At 40.0% G+C, this 23,102-nt stretch overlaps 1 protein-coding gene across 1 annotated transcript in view; it reads left to right on the top strand.

The window, feature by feature from the left end:
* Positions 1-15,380: 15,380 nt before the first annotated feature.
* LOC136881252 (aminoacylase-1) overlaps positions 15,381-23,102 on the top strand; it is a 39,972-nt gene continuing 32,250 nt past the window's right edge. The window contains exons 1-2 of the mRNA XM_067154011.2: positions 15,381-15,537; positions 20,864-21,033. Coding sequence (XP_067010112.2) covers positions 15,459-15,537; positions 20,864-21,033 — 249 coding nt within the window. The 5' untranslated portion in view covers positions 15,381-15,458. The remainder of the gene's footprint in view (positions 15,538-20,863; positions 21,034-23,102) is intronic.

The following is a 23,102-nucleotide window of genomic DNA, read 5'->3' on the forward strand; positions in this document are numbered from 1 at the left end:
GTTTGAAAACGTTCATTTCCATAAGTGTGAGTGAGACGAGTTCTTCGTGCTGGGTGAACGTGTGTGCAGCGAAACAGAGACGAACTTGTATCGCGAACGATCTTCAGAAACCAAGTTCGCCGAGCCTTTTTCGTGTGTGTATAGGGCGCTTTACTCCCAAGTACTTTGGGGCTGAAGAGTGCAGCACAAGTTCACCTCACCACGTGACGTCCTGTTTTCTTCTTGGTGCGTTGTTGTTGAGGTCTTGTTGTGAGGTAGTGTTGATATGAGTTTCCTCAGTGAAAGTAGCACCTCGAGCTGCACAGTCAGCTGACATAAACTCTGTTGTATTATTTGGCACTGACTGGTCGTTAGTGTATATGGTGTAGAAAATTGGAGCTAGCACACTTCCTTGGGGTAATCCGTTCTTCTAATTCATCCACCTGGAGTTCTTTTGCTGGAGCCAGTCGTAAAGTCCCCTACCATGAAAAAAGAAGCTAATCAGTTGTATTAACTGTAGTCTTTGGTTAGGCAGTAGACTTTTCCCAGGAGCATCCTATGATTCACAGTGTCGTATATGGCAGTTAGGCGGATAATGGCCACGCCCGTGGTTTATATGCACTCAAAACCATCTCCAATATGTTAAGTGATTAATGTGGTTTTCCAGGGTGGAAGCGTGCTTCTTTCGTAATGAATTCGTCATCCAGAACTGAGCCGATTGAGTACCATTTTCTAGAAATTTAATCTAGGACTTAAGTTTCTCGGATTGTTTAGTTCCCTGTGGAATTTTGACAGGGCTACTACTCGGACCTTCCCCCACATCTTCGTGGTATACAGTTTGGTTGTACCTGCATTCATCAGGTTCAAGATCCATCTAACATAACTGAGATGGGTTTGAGTGCAAACAAATCATGGGCGTGGCCATTATCGACGTAACGGCTGCATAGAACACTGTGAATCATAGGAGAAACGTCTACTACAGCTAAAGCAACTGATTAACTCCTTTATTCATGGTAGAACATTTTACGTCTTTTTTCATGGAATGAATAGTAAGGGGAGGAATCAGAAGAGCGGATTATCTCCAAAACCCATTTTGGTATCCTCTCACCAAAGTTCTTGACTCGTTCAATTATCAGATCATTAGTGCGCAATCCTAATGGAGGTAGCAGTCTGCATTTATAAGATGGAGGATCGTTCCTTTGGAAAATGATTTTCATTTTCCATGCATGGAATGAGGAGCTCATTGGTTTTTCGTCCCCTGGTCCTTGCCATTTAAGAGTAGGTGACTTGACACTTTGTCACGTGTTATTTCTGTAACCGCTAGTTCGGCGCGTACATAAATAATAATAATAATGAAGCAATAGTAAATAACATAATAATAATAAGGTAATAAACATGAAGTAATAATAATAAAATAAGAATAATAATAATACAATAATACCAGTAGTAAATAATATAATACTTAATAATATGACTAAGGAAATAGTAGTAAATAACGCAGTGGCGGTGTATTGACATCAAAACATAGAAGCGTGACGAGTATCTTTTAAATACGCAAAATTAAAGCAAATATAGAAAACACTTCCAGGCCTAAAATGACAACTAAGAAGGGATAGTGCAACGTGCTGGAAGCCCTTATCGAGGTACATGGAAACGTATGACGTTATGGGGGAGAAAAGACTTACATGAAACACCCTCTAGCTCAATTCTATTAAAAATAACAAATAACCAGAATTACAAGAGACTAAATTACATAACAGAGCAGCAGATACTTTACACATTTGACAAACGGAATAATTACAAAACCAAAACACAAATGAAAGGATAGTTGATTAAAAGACAAAGACTTTAAATTACGAAAGCGAGAATCTAGGGCAAACTCAAGACACATAGAATATTAAAACTTTGAAAATCACATTAACCAAGAAAATACCGAAACGCAAAGGAATTAAATTAAATTAAACGAAATCAGAAAACATTGAAAATAACATGAAAATAGCACTGAAATAACGCTTACCTCGGAAAGGCAGGAGTTCCCGAGGGTAGCCCTCGAGCGCGAACGCTCACTAGGGAGGTCGGATGGAAAATGACGCTGAGCATTCGCATTATTTTTCCAAAGCCGGCAAGAAGACCGGATATGGCCCGATTACAATCAACCAATAAGAAACAATTTCCACTAGATTCTCGTTTGCCAATACATTCGCATAACCATATATGGTCATTTCCTGTCTACAGACGCTAGATAAATTGCATCACTAATTTCAACATCCCTAACCGCACGTGCGGTATAAGTTGTTCCAAATTCAATGTTACCAAATTACATCATGATATACGAATCACTTTATCACTCTTGCAATGTTAACAATCCAATCTTGAGGTTTTCTTAATTTACATTTTACTATTGCCTGAAAGAAAAATTATTACACATATATTTCAGCTACATAAACAGCTACATATTCCAGCAAAGTCCAGAGTTCTTATTTCTTCATTTCTCAAAATATTACGAACAAAATAAAATCCTTCAGTTATGTTAAATTTTAAAAAAACTTTTACATTTTCAAACTCTAACTTCTTGCAACACACAACATCCAGTTCCAGTTCTCTGTCCCAGCACAGCTTACAATTTCACTAAATATAGCCTTTGAATTTGTTGGATTATCCCTAAGATTTTTGAGGAGCTTCCATGTACGCTAATTAGTTGTTTTCAAATTTAAATTCTTCATCAAGTCTCTCCATCTCTTTTTTCAGATACCTCTGATGGTTAGTATTACTTTGCCGGCTGCTTGAATTCTGTATTCATCAAATTGATGTTTTTGGGAGAGGTCCTGATAATTATCAAGAAGGGGCTCGGTATCTTCTGGTAGGGTTCTGCAGCCCTAGAAATTGTATTCCTTGAGTCTTTCATTATTTCTAAGGCTGTGTAGGTATATGTGTCACCTCAAACTCAGTTAAGGTTTCCGAATCAGCTGTCCAGAAAATGAATTGTCTGGTTAAAGGCTCTTGAAGTGGCTTTAGAATGCAGACGATATTAAATGGCGTATGACTTTTAGTGCCGGGAGTGTACGACGACATGTTCGACTCGCCAGGTGCAGTTCTTTTGATGTGATTCCCGTAGGCGACCTGCACGTCGTGATGAGGATGACATAATGATGAAGACGACACATACACCCAGCCCCTGTGCCAGGATATTAACCAATAATGGTTAAAATTCCCGATCTAGCCGGGAATCGAACCTGGGGCCCCTGTGAACTAAAGCCAGCACCCTAACCATTTAGCCATGGAGCCGGACAGATGATAGATGTATATTGTGTTCGTGTAACTGATTGAACGACCAACTCCTAGTGCTGGGCTGCTCTGGTGGAAGACATGAAGACGTGTCAAAGTCGTACCCTCTCTTCCACTTTATGCTCAGCTCTGTTACGTGACGTCACTACAAACAAACAGACAAAAGAGAAAGTGAACCTATCTCCACCTTTTGTTTGTTTAACCCGAATTAGAGGAATTATTGGTGACAAAATTTGGAAGTTATATACAAAATGATAATTTTATGCAGGTATAAATAGATTGTAATCAACATATTCCTTCATAAAGGACAGAAATCCACCCAAAGCTCTAATAATAATAATAATAATAATAATAATAATAATAATAATAATAATAATAATAATAATAATAATAATAATAATAATAATAATAATTAATAAAGGTGTGCTGGACAAAGCAAAGAGCGAGGCGCGTGTACAATGACCACAGTCGGCGGATTGGTTACGAGCCTGTTTACCAGCTCCAGGTACAATCCACTGCTTTGTCTCAGCATCACGTCTCCAACACGCGCTCGGGCGTACAAGATGCAGTGAAGTTGTGCCAACACTAATAATACTAGCGAGACTGTCATAGGCAATTCCATAGACATTCCTTATTTTGTCTGGTGAAAATGATCTGACAAGATGATGTTTAAAGATGCTGTTTCATGAAGAATAATCAATAAATATGGTGGCTAGACAAAATTGTATTCGTCCAACATTCAAGTAATTACTCCCCAGTCTTTTTTGAATGTGGTTCATCAGTTTCATGTTTACTGATAAAAATGTAGAATATGCAAGCCTCATCGGTGATGTAAATACTGTAAGTTATAATATGTTGACGCCGTGTACTAACACATACTCTCACAAATATATATTTTGGTCTACTTTTGCGTCGCAATGCCTTCCCTGACGCCAATTCAAGGCGGATTTTTTGCGGCGGTTTGTAGTATCGTGTGTTGTGTTTGTAAGGATGGAGACACTACAGCTTTTTTTTTGCTAGGGGCTTTACGTCGCACCGACACAGATAGGTCTTATGGCGACGATGGGATAGGAAAGGCCTAGGAGTTGGAAGGAAGCGGCCGTGGCCTTAATTAAGGTACAACCCCAGCATTTGCCTGGTGTGAAAATGGGAAACCACGGAAAACCATTTTCAGGGCTGCCGATAGTGGGATTCGAACCTACTATCTCCCGGATGCAAGCTCACAGCCGCGCGCCTCTACGCGCACGGCCAACTCGCCCGGTGACACTACAGCTAACGAGTTGTATTTTCTCTTAAAACAATAACCACTACCTCCATTACTGTTAACAGGGGACGGTTGTCCAGTTGTACTTCCTCTTAAAGCAATAATCACTACCTCCATTACTGTTGACAGAGGACGGTTGTCCAGTTGTATTTTCTATTAAAACAATAATCACTACCTTCATTACTGTTAACAGAGAACGGTTGTCCAGTTGTACTTTCTCTTAAAGCAATAATCACTACCTCCATTACTGTTAACAGAGGACGGTTGTCCAGTTGTATTTTCTATTAAAACAATAATCACTACCTCCATTACTGTTGACAGAGGACGGTTGTCCAGTTGTACTTTCTCTTAAAGCAATAATCACTACCTCCATTACTGTTAACAGAGGACGGTTGTCCAGTTGTATTTTCTATTAAAACAATAACCACTACCTCCATTACTGTTAACAGAGGACGGTTGTCCAGTTGTACTTTCTCTTAAAGCAATAATCACTACCTCCATTACTGTTAACAGAGGACGGTTGTCCAGTTGTATTTTCTATTAAAACAATAATCACTACCTTCATTACTGTTAACAGAGAACGGTTGTCCAGTTGTACTTTCTCTTAAAGCAATAATCACTACCTCCATTACTGTTAACAGAGGACGGTTGTCCAGTTGTATTTTCTATTAAAACAATAATCACTACCTCCATTACTGTTGACAGAGGACGGTTGTCCAGTTGTACTTCCTCTTAAAGCAATAATCACTACCTCCATTACTGTTAACAGAGGACGGTTGTCCAGTTGTACTTCCTCTTAAAGCAATAATCACTACCTCCATTACTGTTAATAGAGGATGATTGTCCAGTTGTACTTTCTCTTAAAGCAATAATCACTACCTCCATTACTGTTAATAGAGGGTGATTGTCCAGTTGTACTTCCTCTTAAAGCAATAATCACTACCTTCATTACTGTTAACAGAGGACGGTTGTCCAGTTGTACTTCCTCTTAAAGCAATAATCACTACCTCCATTACTGTTAACAGAGAACGGTTGTCCAGTTGTACTTTCTCTTAAAGCAATAATCACTACCTCCATTACTGTTAACAGAGGACGGTTGTCCAGTTGTATTTTCTATTAAAACAATAATCACTACCTTCATTACTGTTAACAGAGAACGGTTGTCCAGTTGTACTTTCTCTTAAAGCAATAATCACTACCTCCATTACTGTTAACAGAGGACGGTTGTCCAGTTGTATTTTCTATTAAAACAATAATCACTACCTTCATTACTGTTAACAGAGAACGGTTGTCCAGTTGTACTTTCTCTTAAAGCAATAATCACTACCTCCATTACTGTTAACAGAGGACGGTTGTCCAGTTGTATTTTCTATTAAAACAATAATCACTACCTCCATTACTGTTGACAGAGGACGGTTGTCCAGTTGTACTTTCTCTTAAAGCAATAATCACTACCTCCGTTACTGTTAACAGAGGACGGTTGTCCAGTTGTACTTCCTCTTAAAGCAATAATCACTACCTCCATTACTGTTAATAGAGGGTGATTGTCCAGTTGTACTTCCTCTTAAAGCAATAATCACTACCTCCGTTACTGTTAACAGAGGACGGTTGTCCAGTTGTACTTCCTCTTAAAGCAATAATCACTACCTCCGTTACTGTTAACAGAGGACGGTTGTCCAGTTGTACTTCCTCTTAAAGCAATAATCACTACCTCCATTACTGTTGACAGAGGACGGTTGTCCAGTTGTACTTCCTCTTAAAGCAATAATCACTACCTCCGTTACTGTTAACAGAGGACGGTTGTCCAGTTGTACTTCCTCTTAAAGCAATAATCACTACCTCCATTACTGTTGACAGAGGACGGTTGTCCAGTTGTACTTTCTCTTAAAGCAATAATCACTACCTCCGTTACTGTTAACAGAGGACGGTTGTCCAGTTGTACTTCCTCTTAAAGCAATAATCACTACCTCCATTACTGTTAATAGAGGGTGATTGTCCAGTTGTACTTCCTCTTAAAGCAATAATCACTACCTCCGTTACTGTTAACAGAGGACGGTTGTCCAGTTATACTTCCTCTTACAATAAAAATTATCAGCACAGTCACTGCGCCATAGATACTGTTGGCGGTGATTATTGTTTTAAGAGGAAGTACAACTGGACAGCCATGCTCTATTAACACGAATCTGAGAGAAAAATAAAGATGTGTAATCCTTGAAAGTGTGAACGTATCGGTGGATGAAAGGATATGGGCCGCGAAGGGCTTGAATATGAAATACTCACTAGAACTTGCAAGCGGGGTTGGGAGTGAACAGGAGTTGACCAAGAGAGATCAAATACGAAAGTGAGGAGCCTAACACAAGTAAATGGAAAGAGAGTCAGAGTCTGCTGGGAACCCTGTGGCTGCTTATGAGGTTGCTCATGCGGCTGGTAGGTATACAGTCCCCACCGACAGGAGGAACATCTTGTCAGGTCTTATGGATACAGCACTGTAGAGGATTTAGCAGTTCTTACATCAAAATGCTGATATTACTCCGAAAAACGTGTATAAAAGAACCGCATGAAACTTCAGCTATATTATTCCGTAGCCAGGAGCATCAAATTAAAAGACTCGAACGGATCTTGGAATCTAGATTTTAATTTTGTAAATGCTGTTTGATTTTGTCGGGAGTTTGGCAAGTTGGCCCGAGGATATCTGCTTTACTACGGTCGACAAATGGAAGGAGATTTCACAGTAATACTCGAGAAGAACTGTGACTGTTACATATAATGTCGCTGAACTGGGCATGACCAGGTGGAGCTTGTGCATGCTGAAACGAGTTTCGATAGAATTTTAAGAGACCGCTGTTTGGTGATTATTATTGCCAAAGGAGGTCAGGTAGGGGAAAACAAGCATAGCAGAGTACAGCGTGCCTGTACAGGGCGTATCGCGAGAATTTTAACTGTTTGGCGAATTAGACATTTTCTAGATTAGAAATCGTATCCCTTGTTAAATCAGAGATTACTGTTATGATGGCAGTAATTGGACTTATTTAACTGTTGTGCATATAGCGAATTTCTTTGTAGGTAAAACAAAATTATTTTTGAAAACTGGGATACGGTTATTTTGTCTAGCATATTTAGTTATAAAGTCCGATGGTACGATTTACCTGTCTGGAGTTATTCTTAAGTACCAATACTGTACATACCTGCCTGTGGGTTCAATGCTAGTTGTGAGGACCACGTTAGTACTGTAATTTAAATTAATTTAATATAGCATAGAACAGGGCACCTGTGACCTAGTGCAGCTATACATATATGTAATATTTTACAAATTTATATGCACCATCTTTAATTAATGATAATGACATTGATAAGAGTAATATCATTTAGTTATATATAATGTTAAACAATAATAACTTATAGACATTAAAACTCCCCCATCTACACTCGCAATCTGGCACAAAACCCTGCAGTTTTATAGACCTGAGACATCGTGAGTACATTCCTGAGTGCTCAGCACGGGCTGCAACTATATAGAGAAGAGAACAATGAAGACATTATATGTTGTAAATGAATGTAAAGTATGATCGAGTTCTGTTACTCATACTTAATGTATCGACATACGAGCTACATTACCAACTGTAATGTTGTGTAATAACCAACATACGGCAGCACCGGGTGTCGGCTCAACTATGTCTTCACACCCAGCCGACCCACCTAAGCTTATAGGCCAGACACCAAGTCGGCCTCTCAACGTGTACACCTGTGTTGTCCTGGACGTCCAACAATCCATCACTGAAGAAACCATTCTATCCGAACTCCGGAAGTCTGGAGTATACTGCGCAACAAGGCTCTATGAAGGTTCCGTACCATCACCCGACGTCTTTCTTTATTTCAACACATCCACTGAACGCGACCATCTTCTCGCCACTGGTGCACAAAACGCCTCCATCGCATGGAAGACACTCCCAGCAATATTTTAGAGCAACGCCCGGACTATTCCCCTGATCCACCTCCTTACACACCCCCGCCACAACCCTTGTCCTTCCTTTACACCACTACTACTACCACCCTCACAACCTCCCCAGTTCACACCTCCCTCACAACTTCGCTCACGACTATGGTAACAACCCATCCTGTCCCTATCATGACCACTACATCACCACGCCTCCCACCCCTACCTCATCAAGTCAACAACCAGCGCCTGCAATTGACACAACGCCGACATAATGCCGCCACCATCGACCGAGTGCACCTGCGTCATCCGGAGGTGGACCCGCTCTTATCCAACGACGCCTTAGTTCAAAACCTCCGCCAGACAGGGACACCAGTTCGCAGAGCAACTCGGATTTTCAACGCTACAGGACCCACCCACCTCGTTCGCCTTCATATACCGACTCCGGACATCGCCCAACATTTCATCAACAACGGAAACCATCTTCAAGGCCGCCATCATCACTCTGAACCATCTCGCTCTCCTCCCCAACCTGCTAACCGATCTCATACAGCTTGTCGACGTCCCTGGCCAGCTCCTCCTTTCCTTCCACTGAGTCCACAAATCCGTTTTTACCCTCCTCCAGCCGTTTTTTTCCCTACAGTATCACCCCCCAAGAAACCCCGTCCAAACCATACTTACTTCCCTGCATGATTTCTCCTGTATCTTTCACATATTAGCCCTATCCCTTACCTATAGCACTAACCCCACCTTCGTACCACAGCCGTTATATCATCCTCCAACATATTTCTAAATCTGTGTAATATCTTTTGTACTACTTTGTAACCATCTGTGCTAATAAACTTACTCAACGAACTACAATACTTAGACATAGGCACAATTCCTCTCCCATGTCCTATAGCTTCATATCCTTTACCCACCCCCTTCTTCCGCCACATCTCCCCAACCCGCCCACATCTCTTGGCCAGAGAGAGGGTGTTACCCTCTAGGTGGTCCACTCCACCTCTTCAGGGTGGGGAATGAAAACATTTAATAGATTGTGTAATAATAATAATAATAATAATAATAATAATAATAATAATAATAATAATAATAATGCCGGGCTGAGTGACTCAGACGCTTAAGGCGCTGGCCTTCTAACCCCAACTTGGCAGGTTCGATCTTGGCTCATTCCGGTGGTATTTGAAGGTGCTCAAATACAACAGCCTCGTGTCGGTAGATTTACTGGCACGTAAAAGAACTCCTGCGGGACTAAATTCCGGCACCTCGGCGTCTCCGAAGACCGTAAAAGTAGTTAGTGGGACGTTAAACAAATAACATTATTATTATTATTCTTATTACTAATAATAATAATAATTCACTAGTTCGTAGACAGAAACTTCAAACACGGAGAGTTGTATTAAAATAATCAAGGTTGTCAGTTAATGAACTACGTGCTGAAAATGAAACCTAAATGAACTCTAAACTCAACTCAACTTTGAGAGTTTGCCTTTCTTTGCGCATGTCTCACAGTATGATATGTTCATTAGATTTCATAGAATAAATTTATGAAATCGGGTCCATCATTTTGAATTGTCCTGTATAATTTGCGTTCGGGAGATATTGGGACAGTGTAAGAATTAACAGAGATGTAAAATCAGTAGTATTTAGTTCCTGCATGACCACTCCTGTCCATCGATTCCAAGAGTTAGTTAGAAAACCGGAGTGTACTAAATGGACGAATACATGGATGCACTATTGACTGTGTTTAAAAATTATTTTTCGTGTGTCACGTGATCCAAGAGACCATGTACTGGTAGCGGAACTGTGTTGTACAGTATATCGAAAAGTATAAACAAGTCAAATATATAGGAACCACCATTTTTCTAGCTCGTTGACATAAAGAGATACAGTGAGAACTTAGATTAGTGACAAGCGTATAGCCTCTTCCAATTCAAACTGGAGGAAGAACAATTCTAGTAGATCATGTTGTCTTCACGATCAAGGATGTTGTGCCCACGAGTCTATTTACAGTGCAATCGGAATGACCACCAGTCAAAGTTCATAGGTTCGAAACATGTCTGACATGTAAATGAGCCAGTTTTAATCGACCACCTACATTCTTGTTGTGCGTCAGATGCTGTCTGTAATGCTTCAGTGACCGCCGCGCTACTACTGACTCCAACGTCGCGTAACTTTCGATCGGATGGAGATATCTGTATTTTTTTTTTCTCTGAGCTCTCTTCGTAGTGCATAGCATTATTGGCGAATGTTGAGTTGTTACGGATATAGAAACCGGCGAAAGAAATGCTGCTGCAAATGTTCAAACCTCAGCCTCTTATTTACCAACTGTTCGTTATAGTATCACTTATATTCGTGAACGAAACGAGAAATCCGTTCACTCACAATGTGCTGTCAAAACAACGAGGCCCTTGAGGGGAGAAGTTGAATCATTTAGCCGGTACCTAGCGATATGGGAATATTGAATGTATCAATTACAGTTTGCCAGATACAGGCCAACTTCCCCGTGACTGTCGTCCCACGTCTTAGACTTGGAGTTGGTGAAAGGGACAAGGATATTCCGAGCTATACGATGAAAGACATTCCATGAATTCACGTAATCAACTGAAGAGATTTCTCAGTATAGAGATAGACTATTATTTCAAGACAATTCGTTGAAATGCGAGGAACTCTTCTTACGTATAGCGGAACATTTCCTACCTTAAGTGAATGACATTTAGAGTAGAATCATGAAAGCTGACTGTTATGTAGGTCTGGGTTACGTAAGCTAGCACTCTTAGTACCTGCCATAAACAGTGGGAGGACAATCTCGTTACGTAACGTTCCTCTGACGTGAAGAAAAGTTTCACAGGCTGTAAACAAAACTGTCGTGGTGACTACTCGAGTCTCAGTTAACCTATTTTCACATCGTGTGGTTTATATTTGCAGTTTTGAATATTCACTTCAGAAAAGAAGTGTCAAATTTTCCTTTGAGAAACTGAAATGATTAAAAATATGATTTTCAATAAATGAAATTCAAATGGATAATGATTAATTTATTTGCAACTAACGAATCATCTTCAAGAGATATCTGTATGGGATTTGGAGTCGACAAGTGTAGGATTCAGTGGGAACGAACTCAGATCCTATGAAACTACCACCAATGAAATAATAAGTTCGCTGGATTATGATGAGGTGAGACCTCCATGATACAAAAAACTTCTATATATCTCTCAATTATGGCCATCCACCAATACTATACATCACAACCTGCACGGTTGCTAGGTAACATCGCGTCTCCGCTAAGTTCGTTACACCAATGTTCAGATGACCGCCTGCCATAAGACATATTTATGTTAAGAACACAAGAATAGCGATTCCAGGAGCATCTTCACCGTTCCAGTGAGTTTTAGTGGAAATTATTTGTTCACTAGGGTTTTCGTATGGCACGGATTTCACGGACAATCCGCGATGTTATAGAGAAAGACGAACGTTGGGACCGAAAATCGGGAAGTCCGCCGTTTTGTATTACGTATTTGGCAGTCGCGAGGTTATTAGTTAATTAATGGGTAGGCAGAAAATCTTACCTTAAAGTTTCTTGCTGAGTAGTTCCGAACGTCGAGTTGTCTTGGTCGAAAAATGCTCAATCACTCGGTCCTTCAATCATTGATCACTCATCAATTTCTTCACAAGCAGTTTCTCGATAGAAATGGTACTAAGACTGCTGAATTTTTCGTTGTTCATAGAATTACGCAAGTATGTTTTTATCCTCTTCAGAGTTCTCATACTCCCTTCAGTGGTCACAGGAAATGTTAATATTAAAGGAATCAATTTTGACATTTCCACATACACTGGTTCGAGGTCATGGAGGACAATATAATGTAAACAGACTTTGTAGTCTTTCCCTATTAAAAAAGCGGTAAATGTTCATATGACTGTTCATTTTAATAGCAGGGAAGCTCTCCTTGTAAACTATGAACTGAGTTGGATCCAACAACTCAAACGGGATGCTTTCAAAATCGCGAAACCGTATTTCCATTTGCATAATTAACGTGTCAAGAAATTCATATGTTAACATTTTGAGCTTTTGGAATGTCCTGTCGTCTAAATTTATCTCGTTATTTATTTTGCGACATTTTACAACGCAAGATGATACTCTATTTTCTGGTCGCAGGACCTTGAGGATACCAGTGGTTTTTCTAATTTCAGTATTGCACAAAATTACATCAGATGTGCTTTTATGTTGCAATAGAGCAACGAGATGGTCTCTATAAACAAAATTTTCTATAGAGACAGAGCAAATAAATGAATTGGGCCTTCTTGAGCATGTTAAGCAACCCTACAGCAGCATTTTACGACTCTCAAAACTCTCATCATTCTCTGCACTGTCTTCAAAAACCTGTCTTAGATCATCATAGTGTGAAAATATTGTGTGGACTTCTCTCGAATGAAGGCTCCAACGGGTAGCGCATGCTTGTCGAAGTCTGAATCCTTTGGATTCCAGAAGATGAGCTCTTTTTGAGGATCTACTAAAAATGAATGAAACTCTGTCAGATTATGAATGAAGAGCCTGACATATTGTCTCGTTTTACACAACTAACAGTCCATGTCTGAACTGTCACAAATACAACCAATAATGCATGGATTGTCTACTAATTCAGAAGAAAAAACACACTTAACAATAGGGTACTTCATTGTCACCTTCGCGCGGGGAGTTACTACGCTCTCAAATAGCAAGGAGGCTTGCCTCTCTGGTTCTAGACCTTGCGGGGAGAGGAATGCGGGCGGTAAACCAAACCTTCCTCCACCACCCCTCGCCATTCACAAGCTGACGGAAGGGAAATAAAACAAAAAGTCCTGAATGAGACAAGTTAGAGACTGCCTCCCTGTCAGAACCAGTGTTGCCAACTTAGCGGATTTTTCGCTAAATTTGGCGTAATTAGAAGTCTGTCGACGGAGAAATACATCATTTAGTGGACAGCGGATTTTTTGGCGGAATTCTAGATTTATTACAGCGGAATTTCGTGTTTTATCCATTTTACGTTTTTAAAAAATTTATACTCCAGTCTGTCTCCAAGCTATTCCGTATTTCCTATCAGAAGCTAGCAGTCACATGAGGAAAACATGTTACTTGGATTTGATGTTATGAGATCATAGTATCATAAATTTGTAATGCGTGGGGAAAGGGTACTTATCTCTTAGTTGACGAATGCCGACAGATAATGAAACTGTGAGAGAGTAGCATTTATATTTATGCTATGAAGGAAGACCGTTTAAATGAACTGGCCTGTTTTGTGTGTGGCCCTTGAGGTAGGGGATTCACCTAGTTTGCACCCGGCAGTAAAACGCCTATAAGTTTTAGCAGGCAGGGGGTTAATCCCAGTGAAACTCACTGATCAGGTGAGTGAGACATTTATTATTATTATTATTATTATTATTATTATTATTATTATTATTATTATTATTATTATTGTTGTTGTTAACTTTTATTGCTCATTATTTGAGATCTGGTTTCTTGGAGGAATTTTAGCGGATTTTTAGTGGTATTTAGCGGATCTTTAAAATATAAGTTGGCAACTGGTCAGAACAAGTAGTCTGCTGTCGCCATCTAGAGGGGCGATCAGCGGAGCACATCATCTGCTGTCATGTAGCACATATCAAAAAGAGATTATTGTTGATTTAACACAATAACAACAGCAGATACATTTGTTACGATATTTATGTTTAATCGTATTTCTTAGGGTAGGCATTGCCTCAAATGACTCCAGATAGTATAGCCACTGGTATTTGGAAGTTTTGAAAGTCAATTCGGGTAATTTAAATTTGTCGCCAAATATCTCAAAGTCATCTTGAGCAAAGTAGGCCTTTATCTTTGGACATGAAAGTGCACCACCTCTGCAGCGATACTGTACCACTGTGTTTGTGGGGATCAGTATTCTGATCTGCTCAATACTGTAGGGTACTGTTCCAGGCGATCATACGAATGCAGAGGGAGTGTTTTCTCTTACGTCTACCCAATGGACAGAAGACAGGAATAAGTTAAGAGTAATGTCTGCAAATGCAACGCTGTAAGTACAACTTGAAGTTGTGGTGAGTTTTATTAGACTCATTCAAGACGAAACCAAGTTCATTTCTTGCGCTCTTGGGTCTGAGAGTAGGAAGGCATTATAAGCAGACTAAACATGTAACAGACATACAATACTGACGTTACTGATATGAACATGTCTTCGTGTAACGTAGCGCGACAGAAGTGACGCCACATTAGTCGCTACCGTAGGCCTCGGTCGCCAAAGATGCCCTATGAAATGATGCAAATAAATCGTTCGTTATCAATATTTTAGTTTCATTTATTGAAAGACATATTCATGATTAGCTTTTCGCAAAGGAAAAAAATTCTTATGATAAATGCTTCCTTATCGCGGCCGTATTAATAACTAAATTGTGTCCTTGATTTGGACTTTTGGATGATGGCATCCCTGTTCTTCACCATCTCGTAAACGACCACTACTCAGTCCACTTAACTTCCTTAAGGCGTTCCTTGCCTTTAATGCTAAAGAAGTATTGCAATTTACCTATGACAACAATGACATTTACAATAAGATACAAAAGTTGAAAACTAGAAAAGCGGCTGGAATTGATAAGATTTCTGTGGATATACCAAAGACAATGGGTTGGGATATACTACCATATCTGATGTACTTATTTGATTATTGTTTGGTTGAAGGAGCTATACCAAATGAATGGAGAGTTGCATAGTAGCCCCTGTCAAACTAGCCTGTAATTTTCAGCTTTATGTCTATCACACTTCCCTTTATACACAGGCTTAAATGCTGATCAGTATTGATTGATACCAAAATGTAACTTGATGCAGTGGTTTATTAGGCTGGTAGATTTTCCTATGATGGCGTGCTGCTAGCAACAGAGCTGAATATTACCCTGACTGCCGCTAGAGAGCCTCCACAAGGAGGTCTACCGCTGTCCTTGACCAATGACGCTCTGCCATCAGATTGCAGAGAGATGTCGCACAACGAGCAGGCTGTCGAGAACTTACGAGAGTACATCCGTATTCCGTCCGTGCACCCCAACGTCAACTATGGTGAGTACATGTTGTCTCATACACCTTCAGGACTGACAGTTTTACGTGAAATCGGAACCACTAGGGCGCGATATTTTTCATTTCACGTTTATTGAGCTGGAATGTACCCTGGGCTGTTCCGTAGAAAGTAATAATAATAATAATAATAATAATAATAATAATAATAATAATAATAATAATAATAATAATAATAATAATAATAATTGTTGTTGTTGTTGTTGTTGTTCTTGTACGTTCAAATAAGTACCTTTTTGTCTTCGGAGTCACCGAGATGCCGGAATGTTTTCCCGTAGGACTTCGTTTAGGTATAATTAAATGTGCCAACGCGACGCCAAATGCCATTGGACTGAGAAGTCATGCCAGCTACTCCGCACATTTAACCCTTCAATGCACAGCGTTGCATATGAGCAGAGGAGAATTCACTTGCTTGTGATATCTGCTTTACGAGTTCACAAGACGTGTGCATTTCTACTTGCAGACCAACTCGCTAGGTGTCGCTATTGTAGCAAAAAGTAAACAATCTTATATTTTATGATTTTTCTTGCTAAGCAGCTGGAGGGGTGTAAACTTTAAAGAGCTAAGGTGAAGCAATTAAAATGTTGTTCACCTTAGATAATTCATAAACGATGACATCCCTAAGGCTCCATGTGGCAGCAGCTACAGTAATCTTACACCTCCGCACATACCGATGGATAAAACATTCAAAAATTCTCAACATTTTGACATCCAAATAAAATAAAATATATTTCTTTCAGGCAACAATGTATTACTTTTGGGTAGAAAAACTAAGGGTTAAAATGTAATAGTTGTTTAATTTTATTTTTAATTTTACACCGGGTTCTTTGCTAAATGGTTAGCGAAGTGAGCTTCGGTTGAGAGTGCTCGGGTTCGATTTCCGGCCGAGTCGGGCATTTGAACTACGTGTAATTAATTATTCTCGCTCGGGGATTGGGCATTTATGATCATATTAATACCCATCTTCATCCTTAAAATCATAAGACTACAAAAAAGAAAAAGTACTGAATACATCTCTCCACGTAGCTTTGGTGTCAGAAAGGTCATCCCACAGTATAATAGGGCTTAAACCATTTGAAAACCGACCCCAGTTGATCGAGCAAACGCCAGGAAGTAATAATAATAATAATAATAAAGAAGCGAATGGATGAAGGACATTGGAACAATTTACCAACTGATCAAGGATATCTATAGCTTAATACGAGGAGTCTCTTCATCAAAACTAAAATCAGGAATTACAACACAGTAATTAAAGCAGAATTTCTCTATGCTACAGAGTGTATGTTCTCCAAGAAAGCAGGAATAGAAGAGTTAAAGGAAAAGGAAAGAAAAATTCTAAGAAAATTCTGGGGCCCATTCAAGGCTGAAAATGGGGAAGAAAAAGATCTCTACAAAAATAAAGAAGCTGAAATAACGTCTGATGCGATCAGGAAGAGGAGAGTCAAGTTTTTTGGTCACATCATGAGATTGGATAACGCCAGATTTCATCATCTACTAAATGCTACATCTGAAGATCTTCTAGACTCGTCATTTTGCTGTATCAACCAGATGCTAGGTCACCGACGGAGTTCTTGTCGTCGCCTGCGCCTCTTTCCCAGTACTGATGGTATGCAGAAGAGAGGTATATCTCACTACGTGTCCAAGGAACTTTGTTTGCCTGTTCTTCATCGATTCTCCTTTACGTTTTTAAAACAAGGTCACTTGTTTTTTATCTGTCCAACTTGTTTTTGTAATTCTTCTCCAAAAGCACATTTCTGCAGCCTCAACTTTTGTTTCCTCCTCTTTCCCTAATGTCCAGGTTTCACATCCGTGCAGTGGCACGCTCCAAAGAAAGGTCTTGAGAAGGACTGAGTGGACACATTTTTAATCGTGTTTACAAGAGTAAGGACGGCAATCAGTGGAGAGATGAGAGTAACACAGGACGGAACAACTTTTAGGAGATTGATACAAAATGTCAATAGTTTCCGAGAGAGAAAAAAAGAAGGAACAGAATAACATGTGGACAGAAGAGGAGGAAGAACTATTGGAAGCAGGAAACAAACGGAAATGGTCCGTAGACCCGAGAAAAGAAGGAGGTTATCTCATTTTATCTACCCTTGTACCGGTAGCGCATAACACCTTACAAGGTGTTTGTAAATACTACGCTAAATAACTCAGAACAACCATAAACCTTCACTTAAAATACTTACATTGTGTAAATCATGAAAGCAGTATTCATACTGTAAATATAGATACAGTCACGTTCATAGCCTCGGGTACACTTCATGTTTGTTCTAGATTCGCCCAAGGTCGAGGTCACCAGTCCCGTGCTCGTCAAGTCTTCCTTGTGGTTAGCTGATTCGAGTCCCGTTGGCGCAAGAAATTCGCACCATTAGGGGACGTGGAATGCCAAAAAAAAAAAAAAAAACAACCTCTCCGCGGTGTTAATATGGAGTCAGGGCCTATGACCTGTTCAAGGTGATTCGTCCGTCGCATGGAGATGTAAAGCCTTGCTGGAGTAGGCTATGTGCTGGCACAGGTTTCCACCCTCTACCTTCCTACTATCATTAACTCCTCTGATGACGTTCACGTCACGAAGAGTATCTTAAAAAACCACTGCGAAGATTCAACTCGTTTCATACCAGACTCCGTGGAGAAACGGAGCATCGGCTGGGAGGATTATATTTTTCTCAGTTCCATGTCAAATATTAGGCTGTTTGATATACACAGTAGCGAATATAGGCACGTCTGTAAATAGCGTGCATACATAAAAAGGTACGTTTTCAATCACGGTGTTAATAAAATAACTATTTTTATGCTCCACGATGCCGAAATATAAATATTATATGCCACAAAACTGAATGTTAATGAGGCTCAACAGCTTCTCCACCAATCAGAGTTCAGATTTTCATTATGATACAAGTGTTTGACCAATTAGGTAAGGATAGCAAAATCAAACATGTGGGACACACATATTAACATCGATGCGCCTTCTAATTCCAATATTCCACCATCAGACGGCACCACCAACTGTACAATAAACAGTTTGTATTTGAAATAAAGCTAGGTTATGATAACCGTCTATGAAAGCTTTGAAAATATATGACATTGTCAAGGTCTCTGATCCACTCATGGAAAATCAATAACAACGGTCAAGCGACATCTCGACAGAAATTTATGAATATTTAAAAAGTAGAGTTATAACTATCGTCGAGCATAAACTCGTGTCTTAATCATTGCCATTGTAGGCTAGTTGCTATAATGTATTATTATAGTGAGTGTTATATATAACTTAATTAAATGCTGTTCAGCTTTAAACAACATTATTGGAAATATTAAAGATGTACTCGGTCACGACATGGTGTAGTGGTTACTAGATATCGCTGCTCTACGGAGAAACAGCAAATAAATCATAGTGACATTGAACACACACAAAAAAAGTAAAATATGTGTCAATTATATTATTTATCCCTTAATTACACAGCCAGTATTATTCTTTAAGAAATAACTTCGGAAGTGGCTTGAGGTGTGGCGTACCGACCACGAGAGGAAGAAAGAGCTATCAGCTGATGGGCAGAGTGAGAATTAATGAAAGTTACTCGATGTCTAAAATGATGGCAGAAGACAGATCAGCTTAGAAAATCCATGCGAAAACCTGCTGATAGGCAGATGTGAAATCCTCCCCGTAAGTGACATGGTACTAAAACAGTACACCACAGCAAACTACTCATCATGTTACCAATTGTTCTGCTTTTTCATTCCTGGAGTAGTGTAATCACTGACGCATGGCAACATCGCCCTCCGAAAATTTGTATAAGGTGACGCGACAAAATGTGTGACGGATGTGTAACCATAGCAGCCGTGTAGGCTGTGATGTAAGGTACAGATGGATGGTCAGACAATGTTACCTAGCAACCGTACAGCCTGTGATGTAAGGTATAGATGGATGGGCAGACAATGTTACCTAGCAACCATACAGGCTGTGATGTAAGGTACAGATGGATGGTCAGACAATGTTACCTAGCAACTGTGCAGCCTGTGATGTATGGTATAGATTGATGGTCAGACAATGCTACCTAGCAACCGTACAGCCTGTGATGTAAGGTATAGATGGATGGTCAGACAATGCTACCTAGCAACCGTACAGGCTGTGATGTAAGGTACAGATGGATGGTCAGACAATGCTACCTAGCAACCGTACAGCCTGTGATGTAAGGTATAGATGGATGGTCAGACAATGCTACCTAGCAACCGTACAGGCTGTGATGTAAGGTACAGATGGATGGTCAGACAATGCTACCTAGCAACCGTACAGCCTGTGATGTAAGGTATAGATGGATGGGCAGACAATGCTACCTAGCAACCGTACAGCCTGTGATGTAAGGTATAGATGGATGGGCAGACAATGTTACCTAGCAACCGTACAGGCTGTGATGTAAGGTAAAGATGGATGGGCAGACAATGTTACCTAGCAACCGTACAGGCTGTAATGTAAGGTAAAGATGGATGGGCAGACAATGTTACCTAGCAACCGTACAGGCTGTGATGTAAGGTATGGATGGATGGGCAGACAAATGTTACCTAGCAACCGTACAGGCTGTGGTGTAAGGTAAAGATGGATGGGCAGACAATGTTACCTAGCAACCGTACAGGCTGTGATGTAAGGTAAAGATGGATGGGCAGACAATGTTACCTAGCAACCGTACAGGCTGTGATGTAAGGTAAAGATGGATGGTCAGACAATGTTACCTAGCAACCGTACAGGCTGTGATGTAAGGTATGGATGGATGGTCAGACAATGTTACCTAGCAACCGTACAGGCTGTGATGTAAGGTATGGGTGGATGGCCAGACAATGATACCTAGCAACCGTGCAGGCTGTGATGTAAGGTATGGATGGATGGCCAGACAGTGTATCCTAGCAACCGTACAGCCTGTGATGTAAGGTATAGATGGATGGGCAGACAATGTTACCTAGCAACCGTACAGGCTGTGATGTAAGGTATGGATGGATGGCCAGACAATGATACCTAGCAACCGTACAGGCTGTGATGTAAGGTATGGATGGATGGCCAGACAATGATACCTAGCAACCGTACAGCCTATGTCTTATGGCTGCTGATGATGTCATTAACAGAAGTTGACGGATGGCCGTGATCGGGAGACATTTATTTCATTTTCTCAAAAAGAAAAGTGGTTTCTTATTCACTGCATATGGAGCGGAAGTTGACGTCTGGTTTGGAGAAGCAAAGGCTGGTGGTAGTCAGTTGGCCTATCTCTTAGGCTCCTCTAAACAAGAAATCGTAAAACATTATGTTCTGTGTTTCTTTCAGATGACTGTATCTCCTTCCTGAGGCGACAGGCGAAGGAGTTGGATCTCCCGTTGCAGGTAGTTTCACCAGTTCCCGATAAACCCACAGTAGTTCTGACATGGGCCGGCACGCAGCCTCATCTTCCAGGAGTCCTGCTCAACTCCCACATGGACGTAGTGCCAGTTTATCGCGTAAGTGAATGCTGGTAAGATTTAACAGTTCTGTTTTACAGAAGCAGCTCACTTAAAGCATGATGATGTTCTCGTTCACAATAACAACAGAAAATGTGTTACACTGACTTATCTATTTGAAGCTACTTTTATTAACAATATTCAGCATAATAACAAGGCAACTCAACTTATCTGGTTGTTACCGGGGACTGTTTTGTGTTCCTGACTACTCTGGAAGTAAATTTGGCTATTTCTTCAATATTATGACGGAATGAGTAATGTTGTTAGTGTCAAAGGATAGAGAGCACTGACCTTACTGCAAACATTAAAAAATTGACATCTGTTTTCTCTGTTTTCTCCTCGGGATAAGTGCTATGTTCACAGTGAAAATTCGGCGAATGTTTTGCTGGCAGATTAGGACTTTTCGGAAGACGAACGTGTCTCAGTTCTTTTAGATATACATTCATGTTCATTAGGGGAAAACCACTACCTACACATTGAATATACCTGGTAAAACAATTCGCAAGTAGAATTTTATATTTATTTTGAATGGACCTGCAGAAGTATTTAAATCATTTCAAAGGACAACCCACTTCTTTGAGCTGTAGTAGAATTGATATCGAAATAAAAAGTAGGTTTATTAGCTAAATGTTGTTTATTTGATGAGTCTTTTGAATTTATGTTAAAAGCAATGGTGATACAAGCTAGAGCTGTCGAACATAAGAAGAAATGAGCGACAATTTCATTGCTGTAACAAAGCTCCTCTAAGTGAAGCTAATGCGTGCTAACTGCAGAAGAGAACTTTCTTAGAGGAAAATCTTGCGAGCGTACGAACGATACCTGTTGAATAATGAAAATCCACGATATCTTCTGCGCGATCATTTCTGAAATGCTGGTAGGAGGAAAACTCACGACTACATACTAGTAGCTAAATTGACATTCCAATGAGTCTCAAAATTCACGACTCCGGACAGCAGGTGTCTGCGATGAGGTGCGCGGTAACTCACGCACCAGGCCACAGGCTATTATTATAAATTTGTGTCAAAGGATAAAAAATCCCATTATATTAGCTTTAAGACTAAAACAAATTATTTGAATAATAATACTAAACTGAAGAAATAATTGTTCCTTCGGGAGTAGACAGTTTGCCCAACACAGAAAGGGCCTCAAAAGTTGAGAGGGCATTTAGACCGACATGGGGTCACTACAATAAACGAGTAATGTCACTAAATTACCAAAGAGTTGACATGCATCAGGATCCTTAACTTTAGGAGGTTATTCTAAAATTGCAGATATTGAAAAACGAGAAGGTAACATTCTTTGAACAATTTTCGGCTCCATAGAAGAAAATGAAATTTGGATTAAAAGGCGAACTGCGGACCTCTATAGTTACACAGATAGTTTCATCTATACTGTACGGAGAAAATGTTTGACATTTTTGGACACATTTTTAGGATGGATAACAAGAGACTTACAAAAATATTATCCACTGTAATAATTCCCAAAGCAGGAGAATAAATTGGCTGAAGAAAACAAGTTGAGACGTGAATGCATCGAACATCGGGGAAAATGGCAAAGTTTTCAGGACCTCAGTAAATAAATACAAAGCTAGCAGCAGGACTGGTACAAAGTGGTCAGAAGAACGGATTTTGGAAGAATAGAAAGGCGAAAGTCATCCATCCAATGAACAAGTTCTAACGCACTCTATGAATGGGTATAACGAAACAAGAAGAAGAATAATAGACCTCTTTCTCTTTCATTCATCAACCATTATTTTCCGCTGGGGGTTGGGGTAATTCCCTGCCTGTCGTACGAGGTGACTCTTAAATGGTTTAAGAGAAGGATAGATAAACAAGTGATGGGCAATCTGCCACCTTGGTGACTGCCCTAAATGCTTATCAGTGGTGGCTGAATGAGCGACCGAGTGAGAAATTTATCGAACATTCTGCTTTGTAAATTATTCCAATCCCTAATCCCTCTTCCTCTTGAATTCCAACTTTATCTTCATATTGTGATCTTTCCTACTTTAAAAGACACCACTCAGACTTACTTGTCTACTGATGTCATTCCACTCCATCTCGCCACTGACA

This window comes from Anabrus simplex, chromosome 9 (assembly GCF_040414725.1).
Source record: "Anabrus simplex isolate iqAnaSimp1 chromosome 9, ASM4041472v1, whole genome shotgun sequence".
In the NCBI taxonomy this organism is placed as follows: Eukaryota; Metazoa; Arthropoda; class Insecta; order Orthoptera; family Tettigoniidae; genus Anabrus; species Anabrus simplex.